This window comes from Pocillopora verrucosa, chromosome 1, assembly GCF_036669915.1.
Source record: "Pocillopora verrucosa isolate sample1 chromosome 1, ASM3666991v2, whole genome shotgun sequence".
Lineage (NCBI taxonomy): Eukaryota > Metazoa > Cnidaria > Anthozoa > Scleractinia > Pocilloporidae > Pocillopora > Pocillopora verrucosa.
In genome coordinates, this window is record NC_089312.1 from 20,200,467 (window position 1) to 20,216,998 (window position 16,532).

Here is a 16,532-nt window from a genome sequence, read left to right on the forward strand (position 1 = left end):
GCCTATCAACAGTATTTACATTCACGCATTGATTGAATGCGTACAAGTATTATAAATTCCGAAACAAACCTATATATGGTTGGTGAGTAGAATATTTGTAATTTCTGCAAACTGATCTGAATGCATTCTGTGTCATCCTAAAATGATGACACTTAACAAAAGAAAACAGTGCAGTGTGAAAAGATTAGCAGAAATACTTTTCTTTCTATAATATTTATTTGTTCCTCAGCAAACAGATAACAGATTAACTCACAAGCAAAGTGATACCTTGATTTAACTCTACATTCTCCCAAATAATTTGCAGGAACATATATAACAGTTGAAGGGGAGACTATGGTTAATGACTAGGAGCTATATGATTAAGCAAACGTAACTTATAGATGGTAATGAATAGTTTTCATAACTCCTACAATCTTTGTAAGTAAGCAGACTACAATTTTAATTCAACAAGAAATATTACAGCTATAGAAATACAGTTTGCATCTTTTTCACTCATCAAAAAGAGTGATTGCATACGATTTACATTGCGTTTAAACTAAATGAATGTTCTTGAACGACCACTAAGGTAATGAAAATCTTCTTTATTTTCATCCATCCATTGATCCGATCCATCAAACTGCGCGTAAGCCATCACTTGTGGATTTAACTTAAGTCACCCGCCAGTTTCTTAGTATCTTCTTCTTGTTCATCTTTATCCTTTACTTCCTTCAAACGCAGTACTAAATTTCTCATTTCTGACAACATCCTCCTTTGCTCGGTAAGTTGATTCTGAAAATCACGTCGCAGATCTCCAATTTCCTCCTGAATGTCTTCGTGTGTTACTCTACTAAAACGGTCTCTGTCACGATGGCACATCTAAAACGTGTGGAAATCAAACGTCTCAACTTTGAAGAAGAAAAGTACGAAAATTTAGGGCAGCCATGATCACAGGTGTGAAGTATAAACTCTAATGTCCACAATTATGGAATACAGACATGCCTGATATAGAATTCTAAAAATTAGATCGACACGCTATTTCCCTGTTCGTACCTTAATTAAGAGCAATCAGGGCACTGAATTTTGGTAGAAAGTTGTAAATGAAATATTAAAATTACACAGACTTAAACAAGATTTTTGTGGTCTTTTTAACACTGGATACGACAAAGTTCTTCCTTTGATTCTAGAGCCTGACAGCTGCCGTAGAGAGAGCTCCCTCTCCACATGCTTTCAATTTGGTCACAGGAACAACCCCTCGATTAATTGTAGCTGGAGGAGTGTGCTGAGGTATGATGTGTTCGCAGATTACTGATGAAACCAAACCATTTATAGATTCAATTTCTAGCCCATTACCCTCCCCGCACCCCCCTCCCTCTTTCGAACATACCTTGGTGAGCACTGTAATGCCTTCAAATCCCAATGAAACGAAGGGAAATAGTTTATTTCCCTCTGTATACTCCACTGAAGAACGCGCTACTTTTCTACCGTTCAAGGAGAACAACACAGAGACTTTTCCCTCGGGGACTCCACTAAAATCAACTTCACAAGCGATGAGATCACCGCGGTAAGCCATGGCTCCTAGGTTATCAACAGAAAATATTAAGTACATAGCAGAAAGATAACAAAATAAGCTAAACATGAGGCAACCAACCGTGTAACACCAGGATGTGAAATTGGACTTTTTTCTTTGTTGTTCGGTCTTGATCAATGACCTACCTCTTCGTTCATTCGAAGACAAAGTTTAATCTCCCTCACTGTATCTATACAAGAAGTGTTGACGATATAAATGATCCTAGTAGCGTCAAGCATTTGTTGATATGAATCTCGTTTTTCTTTGACCTTAAATGAGTTCTCTGTAGACCATTTGATCGGCAAGCAGAAGGCGAGGGTTGGAACCCTCCACGATCGAAGGATTCAGGGTTTTTTCAGTTTCACACTCTAGGCACATGGATTTTACAGTAACTACGTTCAGCATTCTGTCTTGATCACACAGCTACAATACATTTCCCATTTATCTCATGCACGGCAGAATAATCATCTCGAGGAGTCTATAACGATTTTAAAGTGATCCCTATAACGTTCACAAACGAAAATTTCCGAATCTTTTTCTTTTGGAAAACAGAAACCTACTGTCGTAAGGTCGCCCTCAGAGGGACGGTAAGACTTTGATTATGTTTCCAAGCGCCAACAGATCCTTGTGGCAGATATCGTACACGTATCGTCAAAGTAACCCATACCTTCGACTTCTTTTCCCAGCTCATGGAAGCCAGTTTCAAATATTTTACCATCGTCTATGTGGTAACCGACTGTTCCACTATACCAGCCAGGCATTTTGTGATAGTCGTATGACTCATAAACAGCACCCAGTGCCACAATACGCCTCTCCCCAGTCTCCTGAATAAGTACCTGCAAAACTATGACGGCCTTTTCTTTTTTAGACTTTGTTGTTACCGTTGCCATAAGTCCCATGTTTTTAATTTTTGTTTCAGTATGCAAATGAGTTTTTTTGCTCATGAGACCGAGGGAATACTAGTTTCTTAAACCAAAGCAAAATAATGACGATGATAAAGACGATGTTAGCCATAATATAAACAATCAACATCCGAAATAATGATCATATAAACAACAAAAGCAGCTATAATAACAACTGCAATAATGATGATGATTACAAAGCAACACACTTATCTAATTAATAATAATAACGACAATAATAATATAAATATAAAAGATTAATCCAAGAGGGAATTTCGGCTGAACGAAGGCACCATCACGCTATTCAAAGGTGGCCATCTAAGGCCTTATAACTTGACCCTGAAATGCACCTCAACGAAGTGGAGCAAGAAGATGAATTTAACCTTTCATACCCCAACATCATTATAAATATTCTCCATGCTGTTCTCTATACAATTGTGCTGATAAGGAAGAATTATTTAAGCAATGAAGAGCTTTTTCGGTTGGTGATCATTTACTTTATCCATGTGACCCTAATGTTCGACTCAGGGATGATAATGTGAGGAAAAATTACATCATAGTCACTCTTAGTTGTTACAGGGTTAGGTGCCCAAACGAGATCCATGTTGACACGTTACCATGAAAGCAAAGGTGAAAATAGGATACCACAAGAGGAACATAAAGATGTTTTTCAGGAACCGGTCTGGTCTTTCTATTATGGAGGCACCGTTAAGTTCATTCTTAAAAAAATTAATATCTGTAGAGCTACAAAACAGAAAAGAATACCAGCGCCAACAAGAGGAAGGTTATTTAAGGGAAGAGGGTAAAAAGGCGATGTAATTATGTTGCATCTTCAGAGAATCTATCATGAAGCAGGAAGTATATGAATTAAATTCTTTGTTCGCAAATAATTTTCTATAAATCAAAAGCACACCTCAAATCTTGGTGTCTCTGGTGTAAAGGGAGACTTGAACTTGGCACTGTGAATATTCTTACGATTTCCACTTTTGCATATGTTGCAGGAATTAGGTCCCATGTAAGTTAAGAGACAGCCATCGACAGCAATTCCCGGCGAATCATACCACGCCTTTAAATGACAATCGAACAAAACTTCAGTAACACGAGGGACCCTTCAGGCGGCTGGTATGTCACCTGAAAATGTCTGCGGCTGAGACATTGTCCAAAAATGAATATTTGGCCAAGAACCAAAGCTTCAAGGAGAAATTTGAAAACTTAAAGACAATCTCTCAACCAGGGACATTGTCAGCCGACATACCAGCAAGCTAGAAGGGGTTTTATTCAAGCCATAACCCTCCCATTAATTTTCGTATCGCGCGTTGAGAGCGAATTTTGTTGACTTTTTTTGTACTTCCTGGAGCAGCATTTGAGATTAGCTTTTCTATGTCACTACAAAACAAGTTCGGTTTTTTTTCAAGGGAACATGGAAACTACAGCACAACGTTTCTTGAAAGATTTTCTCAATCGTACATTTAAATTTTTGTTCGAGGGAAAAGGTTAAAATGCAAATTAAAAAGGTTAAAAAGGTGTATACTGATAGAGCAGGATCCATAGTATATGGTAGGGAAACTTCCTGTTTAATTAACATAAGAATGTGGGCCTGAAAAACACTCACCCTGTGGCCAGACGCAAGTTTTTCCTCCTTGTTTCCACGCGGTCGGAATACTTGCCGAACTATCTGATTGGCCAATTTTCGTCCTCCCTCATTTTCTTGCACCAAGTGATCTATCTTTTTCCCCTCTAAAACAAAGCGAGGAACCAAATATTAAATTGGCCTTTTCTGAATCTATAGTCAGCAAAATCATTACGATACGCCTCGTTGTAAATAGATTATCATTACTGGAATTCTTAATTTGTGATTTTTTATTTCTTGTCCGTTATGGTATAAACTTCTTTAGAACTATTGCTTCGATCATAGCAAAGCAAGGTTTAGTAGAAAAACATCTCTTTTCGCCATATTCTTTTTTATGATCATATCATAGATTTCTGGGGCTATCTACTAATCTAGCATATCACCCACCTGTGAGGGGAAATTCATAACCGTATTTCTCGAAGTACATCCTTTCTAGTTTCTTCACCACTTTATTCAGAGCTACTCTCTGTCGAATCAAAGAAGGCCACATCGAAAGTGAAGTAAAATCACTGAGCAGACGTGAACGATAACTTTAAACAACAGCAGCTTGTTAAAACTCACAAAACTAATTGGCAAGGCCGCAGCTTACCCGTCCGCCCTTGAGCGAAGCAGGAATGTCGCGCCAACATAGGTTCCAGAGTACTATCAGGGGGACAGACAAAAGGTTGAAGGGCACTGGTATCGGATGATAGGTGCTGTAAGTCCTTACAGTAATGGCTCTCTTGAAAGACCACTCCTGCAGTGAATTATCCTGATAATAGAGGAATGAGAAGAAATTAACAGCTTCCAAGGAAGTACCAGTTAATAAAGACAACAGGCGACACTCCTATAGCGGAAGAATATTTTTGACATATCATACCCAAGGGACAATATTTACCATTATTTCGTCTAAAGCGTCAGTCGGCCAAAAGTACAATTATAAATGATCATAGAATCTTTTGAACTTTGCCAAAAATGTATTTTGTATCTTACGCCAAAAATGTCCTACCGAGTTTACAGTCGAGAACTTCTCATATTTTCTTAACTCTGGATTATGAACCGAATTAATATACATGGGCGAAGGCAGAGAGACTGTTAAGTACCTGAACCTGCTGATAGGTGTTGGAGAGCAACGCAATCATCATGTTCACGAGGAGAATAACTGCCATGATTAAGAAGAAGCTGTACAGCACATGAATAAGAGAAACAGATGAATCGTCGACGGAGTTCAACCTATCCAGGTCAGCTAAACCCAGTAAAGACCAACCAAGGTGTGTCGCCATGTTCCACCAACTGAAGAACATAAGCAACGAGTTAGATCAAAATACCATCGAATTTTTGAAATTGAGATTGTTATATGACCGCCATAAATGTTTTTAGACGTCTGTGTCCTGGAGGCCATCGTGTCACTACTCCTACATGGATCATCTATTTCAAAATTTGCTTTCAAGATTCCTGGTCAGCTCAATTAAGTCAAACACTAACACATTTAAGTGTTGGTATCCAAAATATCACAAGATAACCTTAAAACTGAGGGATACCAGTGGTAAAAAGAAATAGCAACGATGAAGTCTGGATTTTTCCAGAAGGTGAAACCGTAAGGTACCTCTTAAGAAGGTAAACTAATAGCTGGGCTGGCCTTTTTGCAGGTTTAAGTGGCGAAGTAGCGTTAATTAATCGGACACGAAGCCGCGAGGGGGATGCGAGGCAAAGAGGGTTTCTTCACTCGAAGCTCTGCTTCTTGTTCTAGTTAATCTGTTGCCATGAAAGGAAAGAGTGTCTTTCCTGCAAATTTTCATGATGAAGCTGGTAAAGCATGGTGTTGAACATCAGGACTTATTTTAACACATCAGCATGATTTGTTTTTCCGCTTTTTTTCCTCCCGGGAACCCCTCAGGTATAGAATTTCACGCTTGAAACTTTTTAAATAATCGCGGCATATTGAAAGCGCGAAATTCAAGGTTAGCAAAAATTTCGTGTAACCAGGTATATTTTAGACATCAGAGTACAAAGTTAAAATCAGAGTAGAAAAAAACTACAATTTTACTCTTACTATATTATCCCAGAATCACTGCATGCCCTAAAAATGATAGAAAATCAATGGTTAAAGAAACCGTTGCCATGGTTTACGGTTTAACCAACAGAAATTGTCCCATAACCACCACCCCCTCCCCTCCAAATTTATTTTACACGGTTGTGTTGTTCCAGAGAAATTGTTAACTAACATTCCTGAACTTATACCTCCAGAAGCACAAAAAGTCAGTGTATAGCAAGTCACTGACTCCACAATTTAGGACTACGACTGACTCAGCGATGATTAATGGGCACCAGGCTATCATAATTTGATTTCAAACCTTTTGTGTATTAGTGGCGCGACGAAGTGACTTATTTATTGAGGCCTCTCTTTGAAATTTCCTGCTTGAGTATTCATAAAGACTAAAAAATCAGCCTTCATGCTACGTTTGACATTCTGATCTGAGTAGTTTTACTCTCCTGTTAGGCTTCCCATCCGAAAAACTAAATCTCACTTGATTAGCTTTTAGCCCACTGTTTCCTACATTGGGTACCTAAACATTCATGAGGTTCCCCTCCATAACGTAAAAGGAAAGATCTTCCACCCCACTACTAAAAAGACTAACAAATGAATGGGCCCAACAAGTTAAAATCTATCACTCACGGTTTCGATAATTTAGAAAGATCGCGATATGTACTCACAAATCCTCCGTGGAATTTTTTCCTAAAGTATAGGTCTTCTCAGCAACATATATCTTGGTCATAGCCAGAGAAAATGCTAGAATCATGGCCAAAAACTGCCAAAATATCGCCATTACGTCCCAGATAACAAAGAACAAAGCGATTTGTATTGCACCCATTCCCCGCTTGCGCTCTATGACTTGACCAAAGGCTCTCAGTGTGAGAAACATGGCGATAAATCCATAGAAATACTCTGACACAGCCAAGAGTGAGTTTTCTGACACTACCGTGGAGTTCATCCATGTAATTATGCGTAGTATGAAGGTAATCAGGTAGAAAACAAGAATGATGAAGTCAAGCACATTCCAACGGTCACTATAAAATTAGTAGATATCAGTACTAGAAGACCATTATCTATTTAAGGGAATCCGTGAACTGCTAGACCTTGCATAATTATGAAGCAAGATAATCAGTTCTTACAAGTACCACTATTTATTGTTACAATGAGTACGAGCTAATTAATGGTGTACTCAAACAATAAAAATCGGTTGCTGTCAATGAACCCAGGCAGTGAACCATGTCACCTCATGACTAATGATACAGCTCTAAAAAAATTACCAGTGTACCTAAGCTGAGAACAGTGGCTCATTTTGTTATCGTCTTCAAGCTGTAAACTCTTTTTCCCCCATCCTTCCTAACTGATCATGTCCCCAACATGAATGAGAATCTAGTATTGTCACTAGAAACAGAAAAGAAAATGCTGAAATACCTGAAATAATTACTAAGGTTCTTTAGCAAGATATTGTCTTCTTCTGCCTCATTTGTCTCTTGGTGACCCTCTTGTGAGCATTCTTGGTAGCTGGAGCCATCCCTTTTCCTCCTCGTACACAGCTTACATGCTTTCATGCCAGCCTTTTTAGGACTAATAAACTGATCCACCTCCATCAAAACGCGTCCCAGGAAGAAAACTAAAATGGCCCATTCTAGTCGACTGAAGGCAATAGTTGAAGGGGACAGGCAAATGGCGAAGTGAAGAACGAGGAGGATGAGATAACTCAGCGTGTCACGGAAAAAGATGAAATAAGGAGTCGTAAAGTAATCCTTGTATTTCTCTGGAAGACATCATAGTAATCATAGTTATACTCAGTAGGACAATGATTGAGACGCGAGCTTAGAATGGAGACCATCAAAAGAAAACTCTGGAAGCACTGACGATCTGACGAAAATTATTTGGAAAAAAAAAAGTTTAACGATCTGGAAATCTAGCTACCAAAAATAGCCCGTCCTCACCATAGATGTTCTTTCCCTCGATACCTGTAAGAAAGTAAAACATATCGATAAAGCCAGTTACACTTCCGAGCAGTGAGGAGAAAAGTTAAAGCTTTTTAAAATATAATAACGTTAAAAAACTTCCTCAATTCGAATTGTAACAAGGGCATGCAGTACTTTCTTATTTTTTCCCAAACCAATTAAGAGAATAATCATTATATGGAGGGTTTTTTTTATATCGTAATTCTAAACCTCCCCATGTTACCTTGTATGACAGCTGTTCCCAACGTCTCGTGTGACTCGAATTCTCCAAAATGACGTGCTGTGCCATCTTTAGTTGCCATCTTATTTAACTCTGACAATTTGGCGTACTCCCCGATACCGACGGGAACGATGTTAACTTGCATATCCTCTATCTCCTTTAGTAAGGACTGTAGTCTCTCGGTGTTAGCCTTAACCATGCTTAACGAGTCATTAAGAAAGAGCACGACCACCTATTGTACACATAAAATGAAAAAAAGGTGATATTTATTCCCTTGATTCTCAAAAACAATTTACAAGTTTTATCAAATATGAGCCCAAACTTATCAATCTTGAAACTACACCAGCCTTCTTATAAATTAAAGGAGCTGCTTGAATTTTTTACAAAAAAAACACTTTGAACAACAATAATTGGATTCGCAGAAAATATTGCTGATGTGTTTGTAAGTATCTTAACTACTGGCCATGGATCTATTGCATAAGTTATTTACCGTTTTGTTTATCTCGCCGTTTATTGAATCTGTTCACACAACTGATAACTGTAGCTGTTATGTACATGTACTGCCAGATACGATAAAGAACTAAATCATCAAAGGGTAACTGACGCCAAATTTTTCTCCTTTTTTTGTCCCAATACATTCCTTAAAGAATCCTACATGAGCAAATTTACGATATGTTGTGCAAAATCAAATTTTCTACAAATTTTTTTTGACGCTTAATCGACGGCCAGGTCAGCATGTGATACGTCACACGTGTGTAAGGCAGTGAAAAGCGTCATGTCAAGACCTGAAAGTACCAACTTCGTCCCGGCTGCTCAGTTGCTGCCGAAATTTACGAGCGGAAAAAAAAATATTTGTTCCATTCTCTTATAGGCCACCAATTAGAGATTATGAAATACGAAGTGAGAAATAAAACAACGAAGGTTGAATAATCGAAACGCGACAGATAGCATGTCTGTATTCAGAGCCACAGGTAATTTGCACGCCATTCCAAACAGCTGTAAAAAAATATATGTTCCCGTAATTTTTTCCTCTTAAACATTATCGAGTAAAAAAATTTAAAAATGTACTACTGTCAGCTGAGTGAACAGTAAAACAAGCTGACAGCCTGAGAGAGGAAACCATTTAAGCACATGTGATGGGAAAGGCCCAGCTCCTACCGTTCAAAACGCAGTGCTTTGGTAAAAAAAGGAACGGAGTCAGCGACAAACTCGCGCTATGGAAATAACAAGTAGGAAATGATTCTCAAATCACGACCTGAAATTTAAAAACTATAATATATATATATATATATATATATATATATATATATATATGTTCAAGGACAAGTTATAAAAACTTTACTACTCTTAGCCGCGTTGACATTTACAATATGGACGGAAAACAACAGGATGTAAAACAAAGAAAACGAAAACCAGGGAAGCTCTGTGTAGTGATGTTTTGTAACAAAGCAAATGCAGACGTAGTCAGCCTCCACCAGTTTCCTCAAACCCTGGATGCTGGACAATACATCTGGCTTCTGCCTGCAACTGTTCCACTGTAACATCCTGCAAATTTTTATTTTTGACCACATCTCTCGGCAAAAGATGTTTTGTTCCTTCCTCCACATTGATTGGCAGTTTCCACGCTGACACCTTGTAATAAAAAAATCAGTAAAGTAGCAATTTTTTTCACGATGTTGAACAGAAGAAATTGTGAGCACAACTTGCATGATTGGTTTCACCAAAAGGAACAGTTATCAGCTCTGTAACTGTTACAAACGTGAGAGATAACTCAAACTTGAGGCTAATTTACTTTATTTACAATTCTTCATGTGCGAATGCTATTTTTTGCTGCATCGTGTTTTAAAGTAAAAGCCGAGAAATCTTTAATCGTTCGCCAAATTCAACACAGGAAAACTTAAAACCGATTCAATCGCGTGTGAACGTGTATAATCCATCCAATTCACCTCCACAAGCGTGTATGATTGTATTTTCAGTCAGTGAAACCTTTGCTTCGGAAGGTGCATGCGTGTAGCATAAAAACATTTCACTCTCACGGTATTCAAGAGTCTACACACTTGGTTTTCTTTAATTGATCGCTCCTACAATTAATAGGCAACTGATTTTAAGATTTTTTTTTACAATCGCAAATGCACTCACCATTCTTGCTTTCGCGATTGAGGCGGCCGCGGCGCACGGGCTCTTGATCCTCTTCTGACCCTCGCCCTCTATTTTAGGTTACATTCGTCCTGGTGGTTCAAATTGGCTGGGCCTGATTTCACCAACGGATTCATAAACCCTTTCATCGTGTTCCCTTTCCATCGAGGCCTCAAAATCCGAATAATAAGACCCCGAAATAGGACTGCTTTCACTCGAAGTACTATCCGCCATTTTTTTTTGGTTAATGTACACACGTGTGACGTATAAGGTCACATGATCAAAATCGAAGCGTTTACGGTGAATGACTCACGAAGCTGCATTTAGGACAGCTTTCCCGGCGAAAAAAGGTGCAAAGAGGCATACGAAGCACCTTGTATCTGTTTCAATGTGTTACTCGAGGCATTTAGACGGTATTCCGAAAAAGTGACATTTTAGCCGTCAGTTACCTCTAATATGCATGCCAAAATTTCAGCATGCTCATTGGCTGAGAAGGTGTCAGTTGATCCTAAACTGTGTAGAGAGTTGAAACTGAATGCAAAAAGTAAAATGGATTGCAGAAAGTTGAAATTAAATTGATTGAGAGTCAAGAGAGTCGCAAAAGCAAAGAAAAACAAAATAGCGGACAAGTTAGTGGAAAGTAAACACGTTTTAGTTCAGAGTTTACAGGAGAATTGAAGAGCAAAAATAACCCAAAAAGCACAAACGACTGGCTAAAAGCTTGGAAGTTTGGGACTTAAAAAACAACTGTATTTAAAACGGACGTACCGGAGGTCTTCAACAAAATTCCCGAGGAGTTTTACGCAATAGTTCTTCTGAAAGACTGGAAGATTACGAGCCGATAGCAATCGTGAAATGGTTATTGCTTTTTACTGATACCAAGGGAAAATAGTGGGACATGTTTTTCCCATCCTGATATCTAATATAGAAAGAGCATAAACGCTTGACTATTCGTGACAGTGAGTTTAAAAGCTTGAAGTACGAGGGGAAAGCCTGAGTCCTCCAGCAAGAAGGCAAATGCATGGGGCCGACCCATGAGCCGTGACACTAACTAAAACGTGATTTGTGTTTATGTTTTAAACATAAATCAACTGTAGCGTGCGGTCTTCAAATTCAATCAATACTGAATATGAATCGGTAAGTATAACTTACCAAGGCCTGATAACCAGCCCGTGACTGCAAAATGAGCCCATAGGAACAAGTTAAGGGACAAAACTTGACAGCGCTCCGCCGGGAAAACGGTTGCGCGCATGTATTCCTCACCTTTTTGGCCTCCTTCCCAAGTGTTTGGTTTGTGAATGCACTTCGGGTGGCCATAAGATCTTCACCGAGTGAACTGGTTGAGTTTGGCCGCTGTAACTGGTTAATCCTCGTTCGAAGTGCATCCTTAGTAGTGTACCTCTCTTTAAAGTTGATGTTACCGATAATTTTGTTGTCTTCATGTAAAACAACACAGTATTTGGCAGGGCGGCAGCCATATTCACCAACAATGTAGTTTATCGTCCTTTTAATCAGATTAAATTCTTCTTCTGAGGTATCTTTGCCCAGCGTCAAAACAAAACATATTTCAGTTTCTGAAAAATTATCGAAGAAAGCATTAGAGGCTAAGTGATTAAATGTATCTAAATGTGTATCTAATCTCAAAACTTGGTTAGAACGGTCCCAACCATTCTTAAGACTGTTATGATCAGGTGGGAACGAATACGGGGCCTTTGAACGCTCCTTGAACGATGTATCCTGCAAAACTGGCGCAGTATTTTGCAAGCACAAGGCAAGCACGAAGCGCGTTTCAAGTGCCAGGGAAGAAATACGTGACCCGCACCTCGTGCATAGTTTAAGCAAGGACTCCTGTATTGTTTCAGTTGAGAGGACTCAGTTTGCATGGTAACTCAGTTTTATGGAGTTAGGAATAAAACACAGAAAAGCCATCACCCTCCACTCCTCACCCCTCTCCCCCTCAGGCCCAAACCTTTTGAATACTTGAGAGCTTGCTGAAAATGCATTACCATGTTATGCTAGCAAAACGATATTACAAACCTCTTTTCCTCCTCAAGGCCTGTTTTATCGAATGCACGACGAAGAAAATGGCAAAGAGAAAGGGAAAAAAGACGATGTCAAACACTGTCCAGAGGTTGAGAAAAAAGTATCCCCAGCGTTGAGGTGTCCGCCATGATTCTTTTCTTACGTGAAAAAAGGATTGGTACCATCTGGAGTTGAGCAAGTTATACACCACTGGGTGAGAGATGAACTGTGAAAAAATTCATCGATACATTATTTTACGCAATGAGCTGAATTTGGACTAGCTTTTGCTTATTACTTATCAGAGGAGAGCCTCATAGGGGAAGTCACCATTAACAAAGTTTGGCTTCATTTAATTCAAAACAATTTTAACGATATATCAGTGATACACTCGGCCGCGCGTCATGTGCCATCTTTTTGCTCTTGCCACATTTTGACGTCACGACTGTGATTTACAACAGAATAGAACTGCTAAATCAAGGGTCTGAAAGATTTCTAAGTAATAAGTAATACAATTCAAGTTGAAAACTAATTTCTGACAGCGGTGGCATGTTCAGTGTCATTAAATCATTCAGTTTGGCGTCACATTATTCAGTAGATTCACTAGAATATAAATTTCTTTCACTGGAAATTGATTAATTGCTTCTTTGTACATACAGTAGAAAGACATAAAAATGACGTCCTGTACATTGAATCACAGGCGGCCCAAGCTCCAGGTGTGAGATGATCATCTTGCGCAATAACAGTCACGGCGGAACTATGCAGAATTGAAAACTAGTTTGGTAACCCTGCCTTTTTTTTTAACTTGAGCCTCTCCAAGGACCACACCGTAACTTGGCATTCGTGGTGCTAAGAAAACTTCTTCATGCCAAGTTACGGTGTCGTCCCCAGCGAGATTCAGTTTTGGTAGGGTTACCAAGCTGGTTTTCAACGGTTGTGTGTCAAGGTTAATGCGTACGCGGGCTGTTAGAAACCTGTAAACGGGAAATTTTTGAAGCAAACTGCGGCTTAGCGTCGGTTGCGCGGGGGAAGAATAAGTTTGTGGTGAATTGAAATGAAACTACAATATATGTGCTTGGATTCTGCGTTGGATTTGTGGTCGCCCGGTCATTTTGAGCTGGGATTTTCGCTTCTCAGATCGGGCGTTTGGAAATTGAGTGTTCAGCCTTGGGCTTTTCTTATGTACGCGGAAAACCTCGAAATGGACAATTAGCTAAAATGGGTTCTTTTCATCAAAGTAAGCGGTCAGATAACAAGTAATACGCTGTGGAAGTAAGGTGAGGTATTTTTATTGAGAATTTGACGTATTTTTTAATTCGTTAAAACCTGTCGTAAATATTCCTATACAAAGTCTTATAATTCCACCATAACTGTTATTGCGCAAGATGATCATCTCACAGCTGGAGCTTGGGCCGCCTGTGATTGAATTGGCACTAAGTATACCGTGACATTGTGTGCATAAATCTTGAAAATATATTTTCCCCTTTGTAATATCCGATATTACACCCATGGAACCACCGGTGTGGAGGCTTTATGTGGCACACAAAGCCTCCTCACCGGTGGTTATTGGTAAGGAAAGAAGAGAGACAGCAATGTTCCCAATATAGCACTTAAGGGTAAGGGCACCCGTGTGTTCAGATGGGCGAGAGCATTCCCACTAAAATCGACTTTAGGGGTAAAGGATATCATAAAGTGTTGATTGGAAACCTTTTTATCATTCGTGTAGTACCTTCTTCTGCTTCGTGTCAATTGCCTCGTCCACCAGATCATCAAAACAACTTTGAAATGTATTTCTGGTATCGGCGTCGGCTTTAAGGGGATCTATCAAGGCTGACGTGAACTCGCACATAGATTTTTCAAGCTTTTCTATATCGTCTTTCTCCGGGTTTGCACCATCTGCTAAATCTCGCAGTGCTTTGTTGACCTAAGTTTAAAAAGAAATGAAGTTTTTATGAAATGGCTCGTAAAAATCAATTATGTTGACAGAAAAGTAGAGATGGTAAGTTTTAAGCTCGGTGAAGAATTAAGAAAGATGTTTTTTCGTTCAAAAATAAGGTTCGATTCCTCATGGGGACTCAGAATTTTTTTGTCAAATTTCTCAAATTTCTTTGTCCCACGCTCGTGACAAGACGAAAAAACATCTTTCTTAATTCTTCACCGAGCTTAAAACTTACCATCTCTACTTTTCTGTCAAAAACATTACGCTATCGACATTGCTGATCCTAGCAGTATGCAGGACGCGTGTCATTAGAACTTCGTAATAGACCCCGCTCACTGAAGAGTCTATGTGGCTCAGTGGTAGAGCATCGGGGCGCAAATTCGAAGGTCTAAGGTTCGATTCCTCATGGGGACTCAGAATTTTTTTTTTTGTCCCACGCTCATGACAAGACGAAAAAACATCTTTCTTAATCAATGATATTGTTTCTGATTTCTTGTTAGCCTCCAGTTGTTGAAGATGGCAGGAGAGTTTTTCAATTGTCCTTTGCAAATTAGTACACTGGAACCTCGATGACCAATAAGAAAGAAAACAAGATATAACTGCAAGTCAGTGATACTTCAAGGTTACAAGTACACTATCAGACAGTGAACAAGTAACAATTGGTTGTAGTTTTGACGCTAATTAGTAGAGAGAGCGGTATGCGCATGACGAGCTAATCATATGGAGAAACGAAACAAAATCAAAGTAAATAAGGATCACTTTTGTCATTTGGTCCGTGGCGATACAGCCCTAAGTAAACTTTGTAAAGATAAAGTTACAAGACCAACCTGGAAAGATTTGATTAAGGTATTAGTTTTACATCTTGCCAGGGTTTTTGGAGTCACTGTTTGATCAATCGCATCGAAATCACCCTTACGTAGAACATCATCCAAATCCTTTTCTATCTCTGTAAAACAATCAGACACATGCAAGAATGATTAAAAAATATGGAAATTTTTCAATTTAAACAACCACCGAAAAAAGAAGTAAGTTTGGATTCCACCACCCTCTCATTGTAGCCCTCGTTCCTCATGTGATGAACAGTCTTCGGGGAAGGAATAAATTTTGAATAAACGAAATGAATGCACGTTGACTCATTAACACAATTACACCAATGTTTTAGGAGTCTGTTTATTTGCGTCTTGAGTTTGTGTCTCCCTTGACGCCCTCTTTCACTTACTGATCTCATGTTGAGATTGTTGATTAGAAGCATCAATACCCACGTGCTCGTCCTCTGGTTCTATAAATAGGTGATAGAAAGGAAATTTACATCAAATTTTGCCACATTTTTTTTCAAAGGTTGATCATGAGTGGCGTCAAAATATAGTAGAACGAAAAAAGGGCAACACATAAAGTAAAGGGTAAAGTAAAGCCTGCGTATGTCGCTGATGTTTGTTTTTTTGTTTTTTTTTAACCAAATTTTGACGCCATTGTTCATCTATAAGTAGGAATACGCTTAGTCGTACACGCATTTGGATTAATTATTCTTATCATCTATCAGAGGACAGACACAGACAAGTCAACATCGAAACAAATAAGCTTAGTCCGAAAAATAATCGCAACAGTTGTCAAACTGTACACTATATTTGCTGAGGTGGAGGCAAAACAGCCTATTTGGTGATTATCCTCATCACTATCCCAACCCAATCGTTTAGATAATATCTTTCATATTCAAGACAAACCAAACTGACTGCATCTACAAAATTCTGTAACAGGTGGTTCAATAATGAATCAAGGAACGTTATCATAAAGGCCACCAATCCCTAAAAGACTCTCTGTGATCATACATACCAAAACCAGCAGGAATTCCCCCCTCGACCTGATCCTGATCAACGCATGTTATTACGGAAGCCTCGATGTCGAGTTCTAGTAGTGGCCACCTCGCAGGCTCGGAAAACACAGGCACAATGTCATCTCTTACCACTAGTTCTTCAGGAATTACTGACAGCTCCACTTCCTCTAGTGAATCAGATCTAAAGCACAATTTACCCCATGGAATCAGTACTCAAGTATTCTGGTTACCAACGGCGTAAAGCCTGGTTTTCATTCGCGACGCAAGGGCATGTTCGAAACGAACATAAATCTCACTACACATTAATAAGACATGTAATGCAGCA

At 39.1% G+C, this 16,532-nt stretch overlaps 1 protein-coding gene across 1 annotated transcript in view; it reads right to left on the reverse strand.

Moving 5' to 3' along the window:
* Window positions 1-227: 227 nt before the first annotated feature.
* The window catches only part of LOC131781922 (uncharacterized), a 40,742-nt gene continuing 24,437 nt past the window's right edge, over window positions 228-16,532 (reverse strand). The window contains exons 2-20 of the mRNA XM_066165454.1: window positions 16,207-16,388; window positions 15,596-15,655; window positions 15,204-15,322; window positions 14,167-14,361; window positions 12,456-12,666; window positions 11,682-11,992; window positions 8,286-8,514; window positions 8,042-8,065; window positions 7,521-7,863; window positions 6,773-7,126; window positions 6,111-6,137; window positions 5,161-5,350; window positions 4,668-4,829; window positions 4,466-4,544; window positions 4,061-4,185; window positions 3,362-3,514; window positions 2,214-2,382; window positions 1,364-1,554; window positions 228-855 (exon numbers count right to left, since the gene is read on the reverse strand). Of these exons, the coding sequence (XP_066021551.1) occupies window positions 643-855; window positions 1,364-1,554; window positions 2,214-2,382; window positions 3,362-3,514; window positions 4,061-4,185; window positions 4,466-4,544; window positions 4,668-4,829; window positions 5,161-5,350; window positions 6,111-6,137; window positions 6,773-7,126; window positions 7,521-7,863; window positions 8,042-8,065; window positions 8,286-8,514; window positions 11,682-11,992; window positions 12,456-12,666; window positions 14,167-14,361; window positions 15,204-15,322; window positions 15,596-15,655; window positions 16,207-16,388 (3,337 nt within the window). The 3' untranslated portion in view covers window positions 228-642. The remainder of the gene's footprint in view (window positions 856-1,363; window positions 1,555-2,213; window positions 2,383-3,361; window positions 3,515-4,060; window positions 4,186-4,465; window positions 4,545-4,667; window positions 4,830-5,160; window positions 5,351-6,110; window positions 6,138-6,772; window positions 7,127-7,520; window positions 7,864-8,041; window positions 8,066-8,285; window positions 8,515-11,681; window positions 11,993-12,455; window positions 12,667-14,166; window positions 14,362-15,203; window positions 15,323-15,595; window positions 15,656-16,206; window positions 16,389-16,532) is intronic.